The 23341-nt window shown below is 38.4% G+C and overlaps 1 protein-coding gene across 6 annotated transcripts in view; it reads left to right on the forward strand.

Moving 5' to 3' along the window:
- The window catches only part of pcbp3 (poly(rC) binding protein 3), an 82241-nt gene extending 59959 nt beyond the window's left edge, over positions 1-22282 (forward strand). For 3 of the 6 annotated variants that reach the window (XM_023274511.3, XM_023274513.3, XM_035950098.2), the window contains 11 exons: positions 2085-2108; positions 2240-2272; positions 2524-2640; positions 3328-3459; positions 5724-5852; positions 8133-8207; positions 10884-10925; positions 11893-11971; positions 14417-14469; positions 15031-15200; positions 16159-22282. In XM_023274511.3, the coding sequence (XP_023130279.2) occupies positions 2085-2108; positions 2240-2272; positions 2524-2640; positions 3328-3459; positions 5724-5852; positions 8133-8207; positions 10884-10925; positions 11893-11971; positions 14417-14469; positions 15031-15200; positions 16159-16213 (909 nt within the window). In that variant the 3' untranslated portion in view covers positions 16214-22282. The remainder of the gene's footprint in view (positions 1-2084; positions 2109-2239; positions 2273-2523; positions 2641-3327; positions 3460-5723; positions 5853-8132; positions 8208-10883; positions 10926-11892; positions 11972-14416; positions 14470-15030; positions 15201-16158) is intronic. The other 3 variants (XM_023274516.3, XM_023274515.3, XM_023274517.3) reach the window with 3 other exon arrangements.
- Positions 22283-23341: the final 1059 nt, after the last annotated feature.

Below are 23341 nucleotides of genomic sequence, written 5' to 3' on the forward strand. Positions count from 1 at the left end.
AGATTACAACTTCACATTGTGTAGTGTAAAGTAGTTTTACACTGTTTAAGCAGAGTTGAATGTGAGCTGGTGTGCTTGAGCTGCCTTGACTGGAGAGGACGCAATGGTGTAGTGTTACATCTAAGCCATTTTTAAGCAGAAAGTGATCATTTTTAAGAACTAATATGCGTCTTTTGAGTAGAACTGAAGGATGTGGTGTATTAACCCTAGAGTGTGAGGCTGTTACATATAAATCAATGTCCATTACATTGCCCTTGCCATGCAAGTTCACACAATGCTGATTAAGTCTATCAGTGCCTGGCAAATCTCTCTATATTCTGCAGCATACCAAAGTTTAAAATCAGGTTTCTATGGCGACATTTTTTTTTGCTGGTGCATCAGTAGTGATGCATTTTACATTGGCCTGCAATGATTGGTTTACCAAGCTGAAGATGGTAGCAATCACAGATGGAATAGGCTACGGCAAATAGGATTATGGCTAAAAAAAACCCCCAAAAGCATCCAAGAAAAGTTTCCACGGTATAAAAGGAACTCGTTATTCAGAGGAAGGATTAAAGTCTGAAAAGGAAAGCGATCAACAGTGATAACATATTTCATAAGCATATGTCTTTGTGCTGGTGAACACAACATTCATTTTTACTGTTACGGGGATGACACTCAGCTCTACCCATCCAGCAACCCCAACTACACGCTCCAACCCTCCTCCCTCACCAACAGCCTATCTAAAATAAAATGCTGGTTCACCTCAAACCTCCTAAAAGTAAACAGTGACAAAACAGAGATTCTTCTCATTCTCACAAAATCTACATTATCCAAAATTGACAGTTTTTCCCTCTCGGTTGACAGCTCCTCAGTTTCTCCCTCCACTCAGGTTAAGAGTCTGGGTGTCATCCTTGATTCCTCACTTTCCTTCCATTCTCATATCAATAACATCACCCGGTCTGCATATTTCCACCTCCGCATCATCAATCGTCTCCGCCCCTCCCTTCACCCCCGCCTCCATACTACCACTATCCTTGTCCACAGCCTCGTCACTTCCCGCATCGATTACTGTAGCTTTCTCCTCTTCAATCTCCTTCACAAATCCCTCCATATGCTTCAACTGGTCCAGAACTCAGCTGCTCGCATCATTTCCAAAACCGCCTCATTTCATCACATCACCCCCATCCTACAGCAACTCCACTGACTCGATATCAAATCCAGAATTGAATTCAAAATCCTTCTGTATACATTCAAGGCCATCCACAACCTCGCTCCTCCCTATCTGTCTGATCTCCTTCACATTGCCTCCTCAACCCGCTCTCTCAGATCCTCTTCCTCCATTCACCTCACAGTGCCCTCCGCCCACCTTAGCACCATGGGGAGCAGTGTCTTCAGCCACTCTACTCCCAAACTCTGGAACTCACTCCCACCGGACATCCGTAATATTGACGCTCTGCCTCTCATCTTCAAATCCAGACTCAAAACTCACCTGTTCAAGACTCTATTCTCTGTAATTGCCTCTTTGCTGTATTTATCTGTTCTGTTGTTTTTGTTTTTCTTGTAAAGCGTCCTTGGGTATCAAGAAAGGCACTTACAAATAAAATGTATTGTTGTCATTATTATTGGTGTAGTTAGTCTCATTGCCAGAAGGGGGAGTCAAAAGCATTGCACTATAAGAAGGGCAGTAGTTGAAACTTCTCTTGAAGTAAATGGGTTGACTTTAAAGTGGAATTTTACATAGTGCCTGATAAATATAAATGAGCGCCAAAGGACGAACCTGACACTGTGAATCCTGCAGCTTTAACGTCACAATGGATGTAACCCTCACATTCACAGAGGAGAGGTCAGGGAGTGTTGACGCTTGCAGCCAGCACTGCCTCTCTGCCCTTTCCCACTGTGCCACGCTAAGCACATGAGGAGTGATTACATGCATACGGAAAGTGTGGCCCTCAACACTGCCATGCAGCTGTGTTTATCCTCTGCATGCCCCTGCACAGTTTGCACCTTGTCCAGTACAAACAGTAGCCAGCAGTTATAGTACTCTACTCTCTAATTAAATTCTATTTCTTTTTTGTCTTCCTCTCCTTTTCTTTTTATTGCAGGAGGTTGGAAGTATTATTGGAAAGGTATGTATGTGTGTATATATATATATATATATATATATTTTTTTTTTTTAAGATCATTCACAGTCACATTTGTTGATTCAAAACATACATATTTTTACAGTTGTGATTATTGTTTTGTTTTTTTTTTCTAGAAAGGAGAAACAGTGAAAAAGATGCGAGAAGAGGTGAGTCTCAGGTTTTAAAAGCATTATTATAGTATTAATATGTGCATTTTTCCCCAGAAAGTCACAAAAAGTCAGCAAACAATGCAAATAGCTCCTAATGAATTCCAGACTAATGTAATGTCATTTTAGCATAGCATCAGGTTCAGTATTGGGGAAAAGATTATTCAAATTTGGTAAAAATCCATTCCAAGATTAAGGTCTCACACCACCTTATTGACTCCATCAACAATATGTGTGTGCTGGTTTTTCAGAGTGGAGCACGTATCAATATTTCTGAGGGCAACTGTCCGGAGAGGATTGTCACCATTACTGGACCAACAGACACCATCTTCAAGGCTTTTGCTATGATCGCCTACAAATTTGAGGAGGTATGACAGTTTTTGTATCATGTTAAACTTCTTTCACTGTATATTAGTTTTAACTGTCATTTTATTCTTATTTTTTGTCTGCATACATGGATATTTCAGTTTGAAACAGCACACACAAAGATCAGTCTATTACCAAACCCCAACCTGTTTATTTTTTTATGTTTTTACGTTTTGCATATGCAAAGACGATGTCCTGTGCTTGTAGTACAAAAAAAATGGAGCAGACTTATCTGATAGAGCACATACAGTATATACAATAAATGTGTATAAGCACATGTAACGCTTAACTTTAATAGGGGAATTTTGGTAGTCTCCTTTGAGCTATTGCTTCCTCTGATCTTGTCTTTGATGTTACTCATCAAACTGATGCTGTGTAAGTACTGTGACTGGAACCTATAAGAGGAGACTGACTGCTGTGTCTTCACTGATCCGTGCAAAATGTACAGGACCAAAAGGCTAGTTATTTTCAGACTAACGAACGGAGCTCATTCAGAGAGCAGAGAAGATGAAAATGCAGAGAGAATGACTGAAACAAATGTGTTTTAACAGATCATTTATACCAACTTCAAGTTCAGAAATTGATTTTTATGAATAGTCATTACTAATGCAATTAAAACTGTGAATGTTTGGGGTCACATTGAGGAAATGTTACGTGTGCAAAATGAAATATGTGTTGTTGTTTTCCAGGACATAATCAATTCCATGAGCAACAGCCCAGCAACCAGCAAGCCCCCTGTCACCTTAAGGCTTGTCGTGCCAGCCAGCCAGTGTGGCTCCCTCATAGGGAAAGGAGGCTCCAAAATAAAAGAAATGAGAGAGGTATGCGAGACATTTTTATGGATAACCAATAGATTGCGATTAAGATAGAAGAGTTTGTATTTTTAATTTTTTACCTTGTTTTTTTTAATGCTAGACAAACAGAAGGTGCAGTGGAACCAAACACTGCATCTCACCCTTTGTGCTCATTACGTTTTGTGAGCTGACATTCATTGTGACTAGTCTAATATCGGACATATGTGAAAGTTGAATCATGTTTTAATTAAATTATTGTATTTCTAACTAATCAAATGTGATGTTTATTTGCCTCACCTTATCAGGTTTTCCCATTCAACCTTTTACGTGACTGTTAAGCCCAATAGGATGAACGCACAAGCAGTAGTCATTATATTTTCTATAAATGCTTTAAATGCTTGTTTTAAGCTAACTTCTATCTATTGCTGCATCAGTGACATTAATGGTATCAAGGTGACGCACTCATACAGAGGTAGTAAGGCTATGTTGTGTAATATTGGTAATGTAGTCTACAGGCTTAAGGAGACATCGGTAGATGATTATCCCTGGTGTGAGAGGCTTCATGGCCAAGTAGCACAAAACATGCTGGGAATCCATACATAGATAAGGATGCCCTCATATGTAGATTAGAATCAAGAAGCTCTGTGGGGCTACAGGATTGTGCTTTGACCCAAATGCTAATGTCATCACGCTGGCATTCATCATTAAAAAAAAAAGTAACGATGCCAGTCTCATCATTCTACTTTCACTGCCATCTAGAGATGAGCAGTTTAGTGATGTAGGATGGCAATAAAGCACAGTACTGCATCACATCTGGGTGTCTTCAGACCATGTCATACCACACCTAGTTGTAATGCTGATTGTGATCAGGGATTTAAGAAACTTTGAACACCTTTGAACTTTCAGAGTCAGCAATGTATTCACCGTATGGACACTGTGGATGTCAGTATTCATTTTGAAAGCTATTATAGAAAGTCCAGAAAGCGCAAGCCTGTTTCCTATAAATGATGTTCCTGTACAACTAAACTGCATATTCGTTTATGTTTTAAAAGGCACTCATTTTCTCCCCAAAATATCAGACTTTTATTGATACTTTCACAACTATATTTACATGTTTGATGTCATAGGCATCAAAATTACTCTGCTAGGTTTAGGAAAATGTCAAGCTTTGGATTAAAATACATTTTTTTCTCCATTTTATGGGTTGCCAGGATGATAAGTCCCACTCCAGCTAATATGTGATTGGTTGCCTGAAAAGAAGTCATAGGAAGGCAATAAAATAACTAGCAAAGATATGCAGATTCAAAATGTATTTTTGAAACATCATAACCAAATGTAATCTGGTACAAAATTACATACCTCTGAACGTAATTGAAAAATCCAGTTTAGGTGTAAAGGAATGTAATTTTTGACAGGGCCAGGAAGAGAGGGGATAGGATATGCAACAAAGGTCCAGCCAGGCAAAAGTCACACTGTGATATTGCAGTTGTTTGGTAATGTGCTTTAAGAATAAGGCTACCACGGCATCCTATCTATTCTAAGTTTGTAGCCATCCATCCAACAGTTCAGAGACATGTCTCTGAACAACAGAAATGACAACCTCTTGGTGGGGCTAGAGGCAGTGGCAGGGGATCAACAAAGTCCATATGATTCATCTTCCAGGAGCCATTAATGTTTGTTGAAAATTTGATGCAAAGCAGTCCCTTCACTGCTATTTCAAACTGCATCAGAGTAGTGGAACCACCATCCAACTCTGCCATCCCTAAAGCCACACTGCCAGTGTGACTAAAATAATCAACAAGGCTTGAAAGAGGCTAAGTGACAGCATAGGGTAGCCAGTGACATTTGTTATCGTCTAATAACTACTGTGAACATGCTGTGTATAAAAACTCCTATCTGGGAAGTGGGGGAGTGCTTTGACGCTGCCTTCATGTTGATGTCACCAAATGGGAGCAGAAAAATAATGAATAAAGAAGAAGGAGAGCCAAAAGCATAGTCCTAAAAGCAACATGCTATGTCTCCGGACGGGTACATCACAGTAGATGCTAATATCAGAGAAGAGGCCGAGATATACATGTTAAATATCAAGGTGGTCACACAGGGGTAGGATGTGTTCTACGGTCTGCACATGGAAGAGTGGGCTGACAAGCCTGATAAATTCTTTTCAGTTTCAATTTCCTTGCAGAAGTGGGAGCCTGTTCTCTTGAGAGCGCTGCACAGCCCAGCCTGTATGTGTACCAATTGAATCCTGTCAACATGCAAGCCCCTCAAAGTCCCTTACTCTACTCCAGTCCACAGGGGCCCAGGTTCAGGTAGCGGGGGACATGCTGCCCAACTCCACAGAGCGTGCAGTGACAATCTCTGGGACCCCTGAAGCCATCATCCAGTGTGTCAAACAAATCTGTGTGGTCATGCTGGAGGTAAAGTATGTGACGTGTTTAATTTTAGTGCTAAATTTAATATTGTTTTATAGGGGCCCTGAGAAAACTGTATTAAACAGATGGAGCCTTTCTGGGTCACATTCCATATCTGGCATGAACCGTGTCTCCTTTAGTACAATACTTATAGTCAGTGGTTGTGGTTGTAGAATACATTTTCTTAGGAATTGATTTTTGAATGGTCAAATCACCTGGCAATTGTTGTCTATGAATGTCAACTTCACAAGCAATCTTCCTGAATAAATGAGGCACTGTAAGGGCAATTTGGGCTTTGACACTTTCCATTCTGTTGCAGCTTTATTACAAAGTAACTCAGGAATTATTTGTAGTTAAGTACTTTAGAAATTGTGAATTAAATAATCTTAATGTAATTTAGAAGAAACAATCTGCAATTGCCACATCATTTTTGTACATGAGAATCTAAATAAACTGTTATCTTTACTGTCAGTAAGATGAAGAACACCTTGCTGTGTCTGGAGATTGTACTAGATGCTGTATTGGGACATACACCTAAGTGGATACTCCTCCCACTACAGCTCCTACAGCACAACAGCTACAGAGGAAATTTGATTAAGCTCTCTCCACTGTCTTGAATAGCCTTGTTGCTGCAGCGCAGAATGAATCAATAACTCTGTGCTCGCAAACTGGAACTCCCCGGCCCTCTCATTGAAACCACCTCCCTGCTGACTGATGCATTTGCAAGAGAAGCAGACACGTGGCGATGCATTTTGTTAGAACACACATGCTAAGTCTTTGTGTTTTTATCTCCATGAAGAGACTGCTAATATGTTTGAGCTTTGTGACTCTTTTCATGAACAACATATTCTAGTTGTTTTCACAACCTGTCGGCAAATTATAACATTTCTCACAGTAAGACACAATATGCCTCAGAAAGATTTTTCTGCTGTTGTGTGGTACAGCTTGGTGGAGTATGGCACCTTGAGAAATGTGATTACAGAGAGTATGAATATGTGAATTGCCAACTGAATCAATGAATACCCTAAAAATTACTGGACATGTGTTTTACAATCAGTGTCCTGCTTCACATGCATTATGTTACAGACTATAATACAACACATGGGAAAACAAGGTGTATGTATTTCAGAAATAGTTTGACATTATTGGAAATACATTCGTTTGATTTTTTTTGTGGAAACAAACATAAAAGAACATAAAGACCCTCACATCTGTCCATTTTGAAGCAATGCTGTAACCAGCAGCCCCTTAGCTTAACAGGACATAAAGCTTGAAAATAGGTGAAAGCAGCTTTGCTGGCTCTGTCAGGGAGCAACAAAGTCTACCAGACAGCAACTCAAACGTTCACAGATAAGCACTGTAAGTCTTGTTTGTTTGATCAATGAAAATATATTGAAATAATAGACTTTGGGATATTACATGCCAGACTACTTTTTGGGCTTCTTGATTTGTTAAATGTAAAGGATAATGTACAAATATGAGACTTTTGTAAATCATTTAGCATATGTTTAGACAGACCTTGGGGGCTGGCATTCATGTGCATGTTAGTTTGATATGTACCACAGAGCAAAACATTTTTGCAGACCAAGCCCATCGTCATCTTGGCCATACCTGACTCCTGTTAACTTCCAGCTAATCTGAAAATGAGCAATAGGGTGGAGCATTAGTGGAGCTAAGTTGGGCTAAGTTGACCCATGCAAACATGGGCTCTCTGAGGACCCTCCTGGCATTCAAAGCTGCCACCACCCTAATTATGCATAATTTTAAGCATTAATACAGTTAAACAGAGGAGTAATATGAACTGCAACCCTTGCAAAGTTGTGACAAATCTGTAAATTGGCTATTGACACCAAAACTGTTTTTGGTACCAGTCTATGAATATGTTTATGTCTGCTGTAAAGTTGAGCATTTTAACATGGGATCTATTGGGATTGACTTGTTTTTGGAGTAAACTTCAAGTGGCCAGTTGAGGAACAGCAATTTTTGGCACTTTCATTGGCTCTTCAGTACTCTGGCCCAGAGGTTGCTGCTTGACTGTAATTCACCAAAGAATCTGCTAGCAATGTCCAGATGCCAGACACAACAGGACACTCTCAGAGGTCCTGTGTCAAATCCTTGATACATCAGAGCTGTTTTGGCTGCACGAGGGGCACCTACACAGTATTAATCAAGTGATATTAATATGATAGCTGATGAGAGTGGTGCTCTTAAATGAGCTTTTGTTTTTTCAGATAAAGTAGTTTGCTAGACTGACTCTGCCTCGTCTCTCTCTTGCCTTTCTCCTAGTCCCCACCAAAAGGTGCCACTATCCCTTATCGTCCAAAGCCCGCCTCCACCCCAGTCATTTTTTCTGGTGGCCAGGTAAGTGCTGAGCTAGCTTTATTTCATTAGTTTGTGCCTACAGCAACTTGTGTCTTACTGAATGCAGCACCAGCCACTGCTTCTTAGTGGAAGCCTTTTTGGCTTTCACGTTCACACTTGTGCACTTTTCCACCCTGAGAAACTACTTTTCCACATAACTAAATTGTTTCCCTAATGACATTTAGGTGCAACATAATTAATTTGTATAGGATTGGATAATGTGTCTTTTTTTATTATTCAATAACTAAAGTGCCACATTATGAAATTGGCAGATGGACAGATAAACAAATGAACAAAGCATTCAACTTGAAGACCTATATATATAAGTTAGGGTCCCAACTTGTCTGGCTAATAAAGGATTCAAAATTTGTCCTTTGTGTGAGTGTGAGGCTGCATGGTTGCCTGCGACTCGACTTTGTATTAATCGTATGATGAACTGGCAATCTGTTCTGTTCTGTGGAACCTGCCTTTCACACAATGTCAACAGGTCCAGCCTCCAGCTCCCTCCGACCCTCTGGAGGGAAAAGGAGCTAATGAATAAATGGAAACATGTTGTATCTCATGTCACAGTGATCTTAAACAAGACCACAAACGTTCCCCAACTTCAGCTAAGTGCTGTCTTTGCCTCACCAGAACCATGAAAATGATTATACTGCTGTAATCATTGCGTGCTACAATAAAATGCAATATGGGATATTTTGGTAGAAAAAGTACACTGTCAGCTATCATGTTACTGATATGTTAAGAATCAATGTAATTGCCACTTGCTTAATGTATGTAGTGAAGATGTAGTGTTTCCTTAAAAGCATATTCACTGTTGTCTGTTAGTTACTTAACATACCGGTTACTTTTTGGACAGAAGATTGAGAATAAATAGATTACGGCATTAGTTGTTTGTTTAAACACTGAAAGCACTCTATGTGTGACCTCATGGTCAGTTGTGCAACTGATTACTGTTCACTGTCAGCTGCAATGGCAGAAATAATGCAATTTATTGCCACTAAGATGTCTTTGAGAGGTCAACTGTACTTTGTTTAATTTGTGTTTCATTGTCTCTGACCAACAGTTATTGTTGCACACAGGAAAGAGAGGGAGGGAGCTGCACCATAATGTTTGATTCAGCAACAATGACATTTATGTCGGCAAGGACACTGGGTGAATACTAATGTCTGTCCGGCTAATGCAGATGATTTAGTAGCAGATTTTGGCTAAAATCTGTTGAACGCATTTGAAAGTTTTGCAAACAAAACAGAGAAACACAGCACACTTGTAATGACACAGATTTGGGAGCTTTTCTTTTGTCTAGAAATCATACCCATTGTGCAATCAATGAAACACAATCAGAGCCTTTGGACAACATACTAACAAAAGCCTGTTTTGGAAATTTTTGAGTAAACAACACAGGTTTGGGAGGAACAGACAAACACCTGAGCAATATCAACCTCGTATCTCCAAAAACTTGGCTCCTTTACAGCTGAGCTCCATTCTCAATCGCGTTTTGAAAGAAACGTATTGTTTGTGGTAAGATAACAGTATGACATAGCAGGAAATGTTTCCAGTTACAGAAATCCTCAAACTCGATGTTAGAAGGTTGGATGGAGGGGTAATGACAGGACTTGCACCAAGAAGACTGGGATTGTTTTCCCACAGTGACCCATTATTTTTAGACTAAAGTTTCATTGCTTTTCTGTTTGGTGAGGAATAATCACCAAAACTACCTTGTGAGGATTTTCAAAAATATCATGGTTTGGATTAAAATATGACTCTGCACAACATGTTTGAAGCCTCTTCGCTATTTTCTGGATTGCCAGGGTGATAAATCCTGACCTATGTAATATATGATCAGGTGGCAATATAGTAATTAGCAAAAGTGTGTTGATTAGAAATGTATTTATGGTATGTCACAAAAAATAGACATAATACATTCCATTAAAATGTAACTGAGAATGCAGTTTCATTGTATAGAAACGACATTTTTGGGAGAGAGGGCTCAAAACATGGCACTCTCCAGTACAAAAGTCTTGCATACATTGTCCAAGACTTTCGTACAATATCAATTACAGTTTTTGCAAGCTGCAGTTTTTGATGTTTGTTACTGTGGATTGTCTCTGTTATTGTGTCTGTGCTCGTTATTTGGAATTTAAATATGATGCATGCGCATAAAATATATTTAACTTAAATTTTCACATTCAACTCTACAAACAAAAAAAGCTGGCAAAGTCTCAGGTGTCTATGCCAGCCTTTTTGTTTGTAGAGTTGAATTTATGATCTTAAGATGAAACTTTATGAGTCCTGCACTGATAGTGTGGAAAATGAAGTAGCCCAACACTTCTTGCCTGTCATTAAAGGGGTTATTTTTGTATTCCTAAGACTCTCTACAAGGTCTCATTGGACTTCATGTTCATCTACATATGACATGCTCTTTCAGTTACTGTTTTAAATATGCTGATGATGCATATGATTAAGTGTATCATTCACTGTAATATCACTTAATGCCACTATCACTGCTGAAAATCATAATGAATTTCCAATCAGCACATTCAAATAGTCATTTGAGATAAATGTGCACAGAGTTTGTACACAACTTAAACTGTCAAAGCTGATTTGTTCTTCATTTGATTTGTTTTTCCTCTTGATGGTAAAATCTGTTCCTTCTCATCTTTTTCCTCTTTTTAGGCCTACACAATTCAGGGACAGTACGCCATACCACACCCAGATGTGAGTTCTTAGTCTCCTTTTCATTCAACAGATAGCTACACTTGTCTCTGAATTATATTAACAGCAGATATTTTATTGTCTGCTGCTTTAAGTGATTTAGAGGGAAGTCATACAGTACTGGAACTTCCAAAATCACTGTCTGTCTATAGTTAAAGGTCATGCTGCAGCTCAATCACCGGAAAGATCTGGTCGATAACAAACAGTGACTCCTGGTGCTAATGATAAAGGCAAAGACAGTAATAGCAGGTTTTGATGTAGACACCCCTTTAATTCCAGTGGACCATATAGTCTCCATTAATAATCTGCCTTCATCTGTCCTTGTCGTAAGAGCATCTCAAGAGCTACCTCGTGTCAGATCCACTAATTCAAAGTTGGGCAGTGATTGATGCCAGTGGAGGTGGTGGTTGACGGTACAATCACTCAAGTACAGACTTGACACCCTCTTCCACCCTCATTAAAACTCCTCTTAAAAGGAGAAGGCGCCTTTAAAGCATCCGTCTTCCCTCATTCCTGATGGAAATGATATACAGCGAGGGATGGACACCCTGTGACCATGTTGGGGGGAGAGCCGCGGCTCTGACAGGCATGTAAAACCAAAGGTTCACAGAGTGTGAGTCGTAAGTGCCAACTAGAGAGGCACGTGGTAATTGAGAGGCCAAATTAGATGATTTCCTGCATTTAGTGTCGATGTGCTCACCAGTGGAGCCATTCTTTAAAAATTACATTGGAGTGTATGAAATTAAACAGGAGACAGGTAGAGAAGAAAAAAATGTAACAGTTCGCCTCCATGACAGACAATCACCCTCTCTCTGTATCTCTTTTTCTCCTACTTTTTGTCCTCCACCACCCTGTGTCATGGCCTCCTTCTCCTCACCGTTTCTTCACTCTAGTTTTGGTTGGCTTCATTTCTTGGTGTGTCCTGTGTAACAGTAACCTCTTAGATCTACTTTCCCTCCTAACCCTTCAGCAGTTGACCAAGCTCCACCAGTTGGCTATGCAGCAAACCCCCTTTACCCCTCTCGGACAGACCACCCCTGCTTTCCCTGGTACGTACCCACAAGGCCCTGTAGATTCTTCCTCCTCTTTGCATCCAGAGAAACATTTTTCTCTTTCCCTACCTTGCACCTTATCTCTCTTTTGGCACAGCATGTCTTGGCCCCTGTGGTTTCTATCCTTTGATTTTTTTTTTTCCATGTATATATTTTTCTCTTGGCTCTGTCTGATACTATGCCAGCGAAAGGGGAAAAAATGACACTGGGCTAACTTTAAAACGATGTATTCAAACTTGCATTATCGCTTGGAAACAGGATACATTCTTCCTCTAACAAATTTTTTGGGCTGTTTAACTTTCCAATAAAGATGAAAACCTCCAGGGGAATAGCTTGGCCAGATTGTAGTATTATCATCAACTGGATCTCCATATTTGAACTGAACTGCTTCACACAGACCTTGGTACATGTATTAGCCTGCCTGTATCGTGTCCTGCATATGTACTTGCAAAAGATCAAATGGAGGTCTCGTAAGTAAACTTCCACCCAAAAGGATATGGAAATTACCATCACACATGAAATGAGTCACTGAAACAACAAAGTTTCTAAAAAAAAAAAAAAAAAAAGGGCCCCTTGAAATTTTTTTTTTTTGCAGTTTTTTCTTATACATATGATTTTAAAAGAACAAATAGCAAATTTCAGTTAAAGGTAATGAGAAATAAGCTTCCATTCTTAAAGGAACAATTTTATACTTTGGGAAACGACATGCTTTCAATCTATTAATGCCACTTCACTTTCTTTAAATTAGAAAATTGCTATCACCCTATAGCTACAGTATCGGCAACAGTTAGCTTTGCAGAAACACTGGATGCTGTGGGAAAACAGCTATCCTGACTAGCTGAACAACAGTTGTAAAGGATTTAGCTGAGAGCATTATACAACCCTCATTACAACAGTCTCACATTAAAATTTGTAATAGCTACATTGATCCCACAAAAACAAATTAGCTTCACATTAAAGGCAGTCAAACTGTGGGAAGCATATTTTTTTTTGACTTACTATGTACTATTGTCCTGCATCCACATCATGTGACCTGTGAAGGACTGAGATTCTTTTCTGTTGCACATATAAAGAGCAACATAGTCCAGGGACTATGCTACACTCTGTTTCATTGAGAGGACATTCCAAAAATGCACGTATGAATGAATTCAGAGCATGCACGCTGTTGCACAAATCTTAAAGTGTGGATGCAAAAGTATAACACTGGCCTCACATTTTCTGCATAAAATTTGTGTCCATGAAGCCTGAGTCTTGTGTGGGACATTGTTTTGTGGCATTTTCAGTCGCTGTTGACTCTCATGGTCTATCACTCTTTTTAGTTGTATTTAGTTGCTGTTTTTCTTGTAATTATCACTCCAAAACTAATATTTTGTGAACTTTAGGCACCAAAATTGCTTGGTTAGGTGTAGGAGAAAGTCATGGTTTAAGTTGTAATGCATCCCTGCAAACAGTAAACATAAAGATTTGTAAGTTGCTCAGGTGACAAGTTCTGCTGCAAGACTAGAATACACACTACCGTTAAAAAGTTTGGGGTCACCCGGGCAATTTCATGTTTTCCATGAAAACTCACACTTTTATTTATGTGCTAACATAATTGCACAAGGGTTTTCTAATCATCAATTAGCCTTTCAACACCATTAGCTAACACAATGTAGCATTAGAACACAGGAGTGATGATTACTGGAAATGGACCTCTGTACCCCTATGCAGATATTCCATTAACCCTTTGATGCACACTGTGGGTCTGGAGATACCCATTTTCCGTTGGATTTGGGTCACTTTTGACCCATGTTGTGCATCAAAGGGTTAAAAATCCAGCTAGAATAGTCATTTACCTATATTAACAATGTCTACACTGTATTTCTATATTCATTTGTTGTTACCTACATTGAAAAACAACTGCTTTTCTTTAATAATAGGGGCATTTCTAAGTGACCCCAAACTTTTGAATGATATATATATATATATATATATATATATATATATACATATACATATATATATATACATATACATATACATATACATATATATATATATACACACACATAATTGTGGACCTTTGTAGCTTTTACACATTTTTTGTGAGACTGGCCTGCTCATTAATAGGTGGCTGGAACCAATATAGCCGGCTTGGTTTAGCTTAGCTTAGTTTAGCCCTGCTGTCTTGCTGTCAGGTGTACTATATTACATCTCCCACTTAAGTATTACCTCCTAGGCAGAGTGAGGATAGTAGCACCATTTCCAGTCTGTGTGCTACCCTAGTCTAAATGTCTACTGGTTTTACATCACATGAAGATCCTCATCAAAGTCAAGCCCTACAAGTGAATCAGCATGTTTATTCCAAAATAACAAAATAATTTTTTACAAAGTTTCATTTCTGTTAAAACGACCATATCTAAATTCAAATATTGTTTCTTATACTGTTGCTCCCCAACTCAGGTTTGGATGCCAGTCCACCAGCCAGCACCCATGAACTCACCATTCCTAATGATGTGAGTAATGCTGGAGAGTTAGAAATATTGATGCTTTCAATAAATGTATTTATATCTATATACCGCTATGTATATATATATATAGAGAGAGAGATACAGATGTTATGTTGTATGACTAATAAAAAAAACTGATTCAGACTGTTGTCAGACACCACACTGACCTAATTAATTAATTAATTTTTAGTAGGAAAGATGAAAGCCTTTACCATTAATTAACTGATAAGGGAAAAATTTGCACATAATAGAGTGCAGTGAGATATCCTCGTCTTTTCAAGCCTATTACTGTTATATGAACAAATGATTGACATTACCAACAATGATCCTGCAAATTTTTGTTCTTAGTGTTGACACAGCAGAATACCCCTTATAAGCTGATTTACTGACCATGCCATCATTATTCAAACTTAATTTCCTGCATTTATATTAAACTCAGATCATTTCATGACCCATTAGGTTTCCTTTTCTACGTTAAATGTATTAAGTGTTAAATATAAATGTTTTAAGACAGCGCCGAGGTTTCTTTGCTTTCAGTTCAAAGACTTCTGTTTTTTTTTTCTGCAGCTAATAGGCTGCATTATTGGACGCCAGGGAACCAAAATAAATGAGATTCGACAGATGTCTGGGGCGCAGATCAAAATTGCGAATGCCATGGAGGGCTCGTCAGAGCGCCAGATCACCATCACAGGGACCCCTGCTAACATCAGCCTGGCCCAGTATCTCATCAATGCCAGGTAACCTTTTAACTCTAACTGCTGGGCTCCAGCACAATCTAAAAGATAAAAGCAACATCTGAATGGCCACGCTCATAGTGAAGATCCAAGAACATTGCTATCTGTGATTGTGCTATTTGAAGAGGAAAGAAATATCTTCCTACTTTGACACTCATGACACTGATACTTTGATGAGTTGCCAGAAAATGCACAATATCTGTCAAGTTTAGACAAGAGACTGATAAGCCTACGCATAATGTGGTTATTGAAGTTTTTCCCTTGGTTGTTCTTTTCCACTTTTGTTCCTTATTTCCACCCAAGTGTAGACATTAAAATGCATTAAGTTTCTGCAAGAACACTCTTTGCAAGTAAGTGGCTCATGGGAGCAGTGCCAACTACTGAGACAAGTAAGCTGTGTCTTTGAACCAAACCTGCAGATTAGTAAATTGGATGATCAATAAATGAATCATCAAATATTCAATACCCACCTCAGTATGAAAAGTTAGCCAATTTGTTCATAATGAATCTATAAAATAACACAATATAAATCATGCTTAATATACCATACATAAGACAGTGTTTTGCACATAAGCCATCAGTGTAATTAAATGAAAAGCAAATGACTCCTAGACAGAATCTGTTAAATCCCAGGGAAAAATAAACCAGGGCTGGATAGTAAGGCACGTAAATGCCAGCTTTTCTTGCTATGCTCCACTGCCTCTATTTCCCTGTATCCACTGAAACCGCTAATTCATTATCAACAGTGAAAATAAATGTAAAATCCGCAGCTCTGAGAAAACTGAGCGTCACTGATGTCCACAGGCTACCTACACCTCAAAGTCCAGTGTTATCAGCATTAGCGCAGTGGAACCCATATGCTCAACAAACAGGACTTTATGTTTTGACTTCTAAAAGGGATTTCAGAGAAGAGTCCGCAAAGAAACTAATGGCTGCTGCTTTCCCACAATTCCAATGGCAGGTTCAGGGACGTGGCTGCCATGTGGAATGACCCCTCATCCATGACAACATCCTGAAGTCACCCCCAATCTGGTTCTGTTTTCAGAAGCTGACAGCAAAACCACAGCTTCACAATTAACCTCTATGTATTATCCTGTGGGACTTTCACTATACTCAATTGGTTGTGCATAACACTTAAGCATTAGCCTGTGGGAGACATGTAACAACCCTGGGATTTGTTCAAAATTGATGTACCCAATGTATTGATAAAAGAATAGTTTGACATTTTACAGAGAGGCTGATGAGAGGATTGATATGACTTTCTGCCCCTTAAATATGAAGCTACATGATGGGAATGGATTAGATTAGCATAAGTGCAGGAAACAGATAGACAGGCTCTTTCATTAGGAAACAAAATCCACCCAACAGCACCTCTAATGCTTACTAATTAGCATGCTGATTGCCTGGAAACTTCACAACAGCTGTGTTTTTGTGATGTATTTTTTTGTGCATTAGAAAAAGCTCATGGAAATGTGAACATCTGAAATAAGTCCCCTAATGCTGACAAAGAGTTAAGGCACATAATGGGAGATGGAAACACATTTTTGTTAAATAAGTTGTGATGAAATTAACAGTTAACTCTCATTACTGTTGAGCTGTTTCATCTTCTTTTGTTGTCTTTGTATCCGGCCAACATTACACATGGTCAATACCAGCTGACAGCTTTCTTGATTAAAAACAAATATTCTGGAGACTTTAATCCATTTTTCTCTCACAGATAATCAAAGTTTTTGTTTTGTTTATTGCTTCTTCTTCTTCTTCTTTTTCAAGGTTTTTTAGAGGTTGGCAAACAACTTGTTTGTTTCCAGCTTCTTCTACCACCCAAATCTGATGTTACCAGCTCATTAACTGGCCTGTTATCAGTGCATATCATTGCCATATGTATGGGTGAGCAGGGACCTCCTCCACCTTCTAGTATACAGAAAGTAACTGTGATAACATCAGCGACCTCTTGCAGTTGTGTGAATACGTGCATGTAAAATCTGAAGTCATCACCCTGGAAATTGACAAAATGGAGCTTTGTAACGTGTAAATGGAGCTTTGTAACATGTAAATGTCTCGACAGGGTTCGTTTTACCTCAAATCATGCTTTCCTAACCCTAATCAAATAAGTTTGGTGCCTTAACTTAACCAAACACTGAGTGAAAGACAGTAAAGTAAAAATCAAAACACAAAATGGTCAGAAATGAGACTTAACATCAAGTCCCCTGGGTGAAAATTCACTGACATGCAAAGGCTCCATCATCTCCAGTTTCCAAAGGTGAAGTAGAAGGAATAATAAGTACTGATTTGACTATTTAATGGGGTGATAACATCTGGGGCAGGTGCTTCTTCTATTTTTATTACAGCCATATGTTCACTACCATTCAAAAGTTTGGGGTCACTTAAAATGTCTTTATTTTTGAAAGATAACCTTTTTTTTCAATGAAGATAACATTAAATTAATCAGAAATATAGCCTAGACATTGTTAAAGTGATAAATGACTATTCTAGCTGGAGTTTTAATGGAATATCTCCATAGGGGTACAGAGGAACATTTCCAGCAACCATCACTCCTGTGTTCTAATGCTACATTGTGTTAGCTAATGGTGTTGAAAGGCTAATTGATGATTAGAAAACCCTTGTTCTGTTGTGTTAGCACATGAATGAAAGTATGAGTTTTCATGGAAAACATGAAACTGCGTGGGTGACCTCAAACTTTTGAACAGTAGTGTAGTCGAGCATGCACCATTACCCACTGAGAAGACAAGAAACAGTTAATGGAAAGGATACTAATTTTCATTCTGCTTTTAGAATTTTTGCAACATTTTTAAAGTTTGTTTAATATCTACAAGACTCCGAAATCTCTGTAACAGAACAAGTTGAGCACACAACAGCCGCAAAACCATTGTTGCCTGTGCAGACTTCAGTCTTACACTGACTGAGCAAACAAGCTCTGTCACGTTATGGGTGAGGTTTAAAAGTGCAAGTGGGCAGATATTGTTGCCCCCTGACAGAGCCAGGTAAGCTGTTTCCTCCTGTTGTTCAGTACTCATGCTAAACTGAGCTAATAGCCTTTTTGCTCCAGCTTCATATTTAATGGACCGGCATGACAGTAGTAACTTACTTCCTTCAGAAGAGTGGATAAGTGCATTTTCCAACAAAATGTCAAACGATTCCTTTTACTGTTTATTTAGCATGCCTCATTCCAAGAATAATATTGTATTTCTTTTTGTCATTACTATATTAGATGCATTTGCCTATTAAGTCCTATTGTGTCATTGTCTGCAAAGAGTAAAATTAATAAAAAATGGAAAATAAAAAAAGCAAAGAAAAAAAAGACAGAACACATGACTGCCACTGAGCAATGCTGTTGGAGAGAAGAGTGATGTGATGCCTCCGTCAGGGAATACAGCAGTTGGATATATCATGACACCATCATTTTTTTTCAGTCCACTGCATGGCTTCATGAGGGGATTAGTACTGCATGGTTATGTTGCCATATCTGTAGGAATGCTTTCTGCGCGAGGGTACAGTGAAAATCCGGTGTCAACCCTCTGTGAACAAAATGTGGCAGGAAATTCAAGCACAAAGCCAGTCATCGCAGCATAACTTTCACTTCAAAGCGAAAGTTCTTCTTTCACAGTTGTTTTATTTTCTGTCTACCACCCCTCACTCCTTTCCCCTCCCTTCCCTCCCCTATCTCCCCCCCAACTGTTTTAGGCTGACGTCTGAAGTCACTGGAATGGGCACACTCTAATTTCTACCCATGTTTCCTCAGTGCATCACATGACCCTTGAGCAAACGGCATTGCAACCTAGTTTCTTGATTTTCTCTGTATTTGACCGTCCTGTTATTTTAGTGACTTAAACTTTGATGATTTCTAGTATTTTACTGTAAATGTGTGTATCTGCACTGTTACTCCTGATTCCTCACACCTATCTCAAGCCCTGTTGTTTCTGTTTCTGAAAGGTCGCTTTAGTTTTTTGACACTCTAGTACCTTTCATGGCATCTCACGCACCGCGCCCTTTTGTTTCACCTCATGTTTTAACACGTCACTGCAAGTTTCTTCTTTTTGTACTGCGGGCATCTGACAGTAAATGCAAAGTAAACCTACAGATTGGTACAATATAAAACCAAGATTGTCCCTCCTCCATCTTTATACAGTGACCCATTTTTTAGTCTACTAGCTGTGACACTACATCACTCAACACTAATGTTTATTCCAGCTGATTTCACACTGATTTCATGACTGATGAGATGAGTGTTCTCCTGTGTGCCTGTAGACATTTGCCTGTTTGTCTTAGTGTTGTATGTACACTATAGAATGATCTGCATGACGCACAAAACCTACTGCATTTCAAATTCATTTAAAAATCAAACAGGTGGAAGCAAAGAACTGAATGGCGAAATGGAATGGACTCCAGTTTGAAATGACCCGCGGTGTAGGCCAATAAACATCCGCACTAATGCACAGATCAGTCTTTCTGAGTTTCATGTGAGACCTGACCAAAAAGGTGGGATGGAAAAATGACAAATAAAATGGCTGCAACGAAGAGTGAAATTCAAATGCATGTTATTAATGTACCCCATTTTATTCACCTATACAGCGCAACCATGTAATCATACTATTCATGCTGCCATCTCGTAGCAACTATGTATAGGATGCATGGGTCATATGGAAAGGTTTAGTGTGCGTTTGCACTCACATGTAGCTCATGTAAGATTTCTTTGTGCATCAGAAGGGCTGAACAGCGCCTGCACAGAAAACTTTCATGGTCATCATGTCTGTCTCTCAGCTCCACCCTCACAGACGCGTATTATAGTTTGAAAGGAGACAAGCCATTTGAGATACATTTAACAAAATGTGTTTCTGGTTAGCATGCAGAAACATTGGCTTATATACAAACTGGAAATGTGTTTAAAATGTATGCATTGACGCATACATCAATTATTAGTCTTTCTTACATACATGTATGGCTCTCTGCAGGTGCCATCTACTGTATCTACTGTGTATCTGTTTTAGCTGTTTGCCCATCTAATTTACAAGTGAGCAGACGCCCAGCTTATGTATCTATTTGATCTAAAGCTGAATGTATTTGAAATGTCTTTTAACTGCAAAAATCTACATGTCATACTAGATTACAACACCTGTACTAATCGGGTACATCGAAGTCGAATGATGTACACAACAGAATACAGGTGATCAGAGTGACTGGGAGGGTTACTCTCAAACTGGAAGCTGTTATTTAAAATTGTAATTAGAATTTATCACACTAGATACATACAGGGTTATATTATCAGATTATTTTGTGTTATCTTGAATATGAAATGTAAATTAAAACCAAGGCATTCTTCTATTTTCTGGAAAAACATTAATGGATGGCCTCATTTCAGATTGTTAGCTGTAAGATCAAAACTTATATCTTTATTGTTACAATGAAATATTTAATATCTGCAAAAAAGAGATATGGAGACAGAGCAGCAAAGGTTCATCCAACTGAGAGTCATTTGTTGGTGTACACCCTCACCACTCAGCAATCAGGTGGACCCAACACTCTATTTATATTTCATTCTGTCTGACTCTTGCTGTTACTGCTTTTAGAGTTCAGATTTCACAAAACAATGAGACATTTTACTCCTAAAGCCTAAATATGCTTTAGTCAAATCAGAACTACATAACTATGTTGGTGGAATATGATTTGAGTCATTACAGCTTAGACTCACGTTCTTGTCATTTAGTTAGAATTGATTATATGTACACTACCATTCAAAAGTTTGTGGTCACTTAGCATTTTTTTTTCAGTGAAGATAACATTAAATTAATCAGAAATACAATCTGATACATTGTGTTAGCTAATGGTGTTGAAAGGCTATTTGATGATTAGAAAACCCTTGTGCAATTATGTTAGCACATGAATAAAAGTGTGAGTCATCATAGAAAACATGAAATTGCCTGGGTGACCCCAAACTTTTCAACGGTAGTGTAGGTTATGATGGTTAGTACTATTTTATTCATAAAGCAAGTCCTTTTTTTTACATTACGCATGTGCCATTGCTGCACACATACATTTCAAATGTATATCTGTACATTATCACTGATCTGGATGCAATCAGATGAACAAATGAAGGACTTGCTGTTTGAGGGCCCACAGATTTTTAATGTCACGTTCGCAGCATATTGTTCAAACTGAGCCGAGAGGAAACGCTGTTCACATCTGTCAGATATTTTGAACTTCTGACACAGGTGAAATGTCCCTCTTGGTGAAAATACCTATAGACACGTCAACAAACTGTTGGCAGAATGGTTGCAAATGCACAGCCGCTGGCAGTTACATCAAAATGAATTCCATTATTAACACTAATGCAACCAATTCATCTAACCGTGTGAGGATTATACACTGTATCTAGTTTTACTTAGCAGCCAACTGCTTCAAACGCTCAGCACAACAAAAGCAGCTAATTCAGGCTATTTATCAGGTGCACGGGGGCTCACTACCTTGGAATAATGCATGAACAACATTAAGTCAGTATATGGGATGTTTTCCATGCTTTTCCATTCTGCTGACATTTCATGAATGCAGCATTAGGGGTCATTAAAAACTATCCACCATCTGCAGAACTTGATCATTAAAGCAGTTTAATATCTTACGTAAAGTGAACACTAATGGTTTGTAGGTTCAGAGAGTCTGCTGGTTGAGTGCAGGCAGACCAGCCAAGACGCAGTCACTTCACAGTGTGACCAACTTGCAAACATCTCAGTTGCCTTTTTTATTGCCATATTTCTGTCTTTCATATTCACTGTATCGCTTATGTTCTCACCACTGTACAGTACTGTGCGAGTCGAACACATCTTGTTGTACTGCTTTTGTCATTTTACTGATTTGTAACCACATTTATTGTTTCTGTGCTAGAGCAGCAAAAAATTAAAGGTTAACACTGAGGTAACAGATGATATATTATGCTGTCTGAGGAAAGGTGTCAGATCATGTTTACGTTTGATCATTTGCACCATGAAGGTCTGTCTTGGATTTATTATTTACTGAGAGTGATTCTGAAATGTTTTGTAAAAAGGAGATAATAAAGTTTGTGTTTTTTCCCTTGACCATGACCTCATTTTTTGTCATTTTCTGAATTTTTGGAATTGAATTGAAGTGGAGAGATTTCATTATTACAAACGCTAGACTAAGAATAATAAAAAAAAATAATAATAATTTACCCTCCAATTACACATTAAATATTTTGGAGAATTCAACTTTAACAAAAACTTCATAATAATAACTTAATTTGCATTGCACACTTCATAAAGCAAGAGCAACTTAGTGCATTATATCCAAAAAGAGAAAATAAATAAATATGAGAACAATAAAGTATAAACAAATAAAATACAAAATAAAGTCCATAATAAAAGAAATAAAGATGTCTGATGCCATTAAAATACATGAAACTGCATAAATGCAAGTCCAAAAAGATGTGTTTAAGGGTTTTATTTGAAGCTATCTATCAGCTCTAAACTCCTCTTAGGGTTAGGATTAGCCTTTTTTTTTTTAAAACCATTTTTTAGCGTTTCTTTAAGCCTTTTTTCTTTTTGTTTTTTAAAACAAACCAAAGATAATTTCTTATTAAACTTTTCTCGCATTACATTTGAATTTTGATCATGAATTAAAATTGGAAATATTTCTTTTAAAATTCTGATTATTTTTTTAAAGTCCTCTTCCCATTCCCGGTCACCTTATATTTTTAACAGCAAGCCACTTCATACCAAAAAAGACGATGACCTGTGCCAGTCACATCATCCTCCTAGAGTTATGATATTTTGTCCCCTAATCAAACCTCCTTTGGAAGGCTGTTCCAGAGATGAAGGCAGGTGATGACACTGAATGCAGCATCTTTAGATGCCTTAGTCCTTCTCTGAGAAACATTTAGGAGACTGAAGTGAGAGGACCTTAAGGATCTTGAAGAAACATAGCCTGCAACAAATCAAGCCTAGAACATAAACATAGCCTGGAGCAAATCTACAATCAGATTTAAAACCTAAACCTTTTAAAAGTTAGAAAACAGACAATTGCAATAATCAAGTCAGGTAGAAATAAAAGCATGGCAAAGTCTTTCAGTGTCTTCCTCAAACAGGAAAGTTTGCACATTACCAGTATTTCTGAGATGG

Source organism: Amphiprion ocellaris, chromosome 11 (assembly GCF_022539595.1).
Source record: "Amphiprion ocellaris isolate individual 3 ecotype Okinawa chromosome 11, ASM2253959v1, whole genome shotgun sequence".
NCBI lineage: Eukaryota > Metazoa > Chordata > Actinopteri > Pomacentridae > Amphiprion > Amphiprion ocellaris.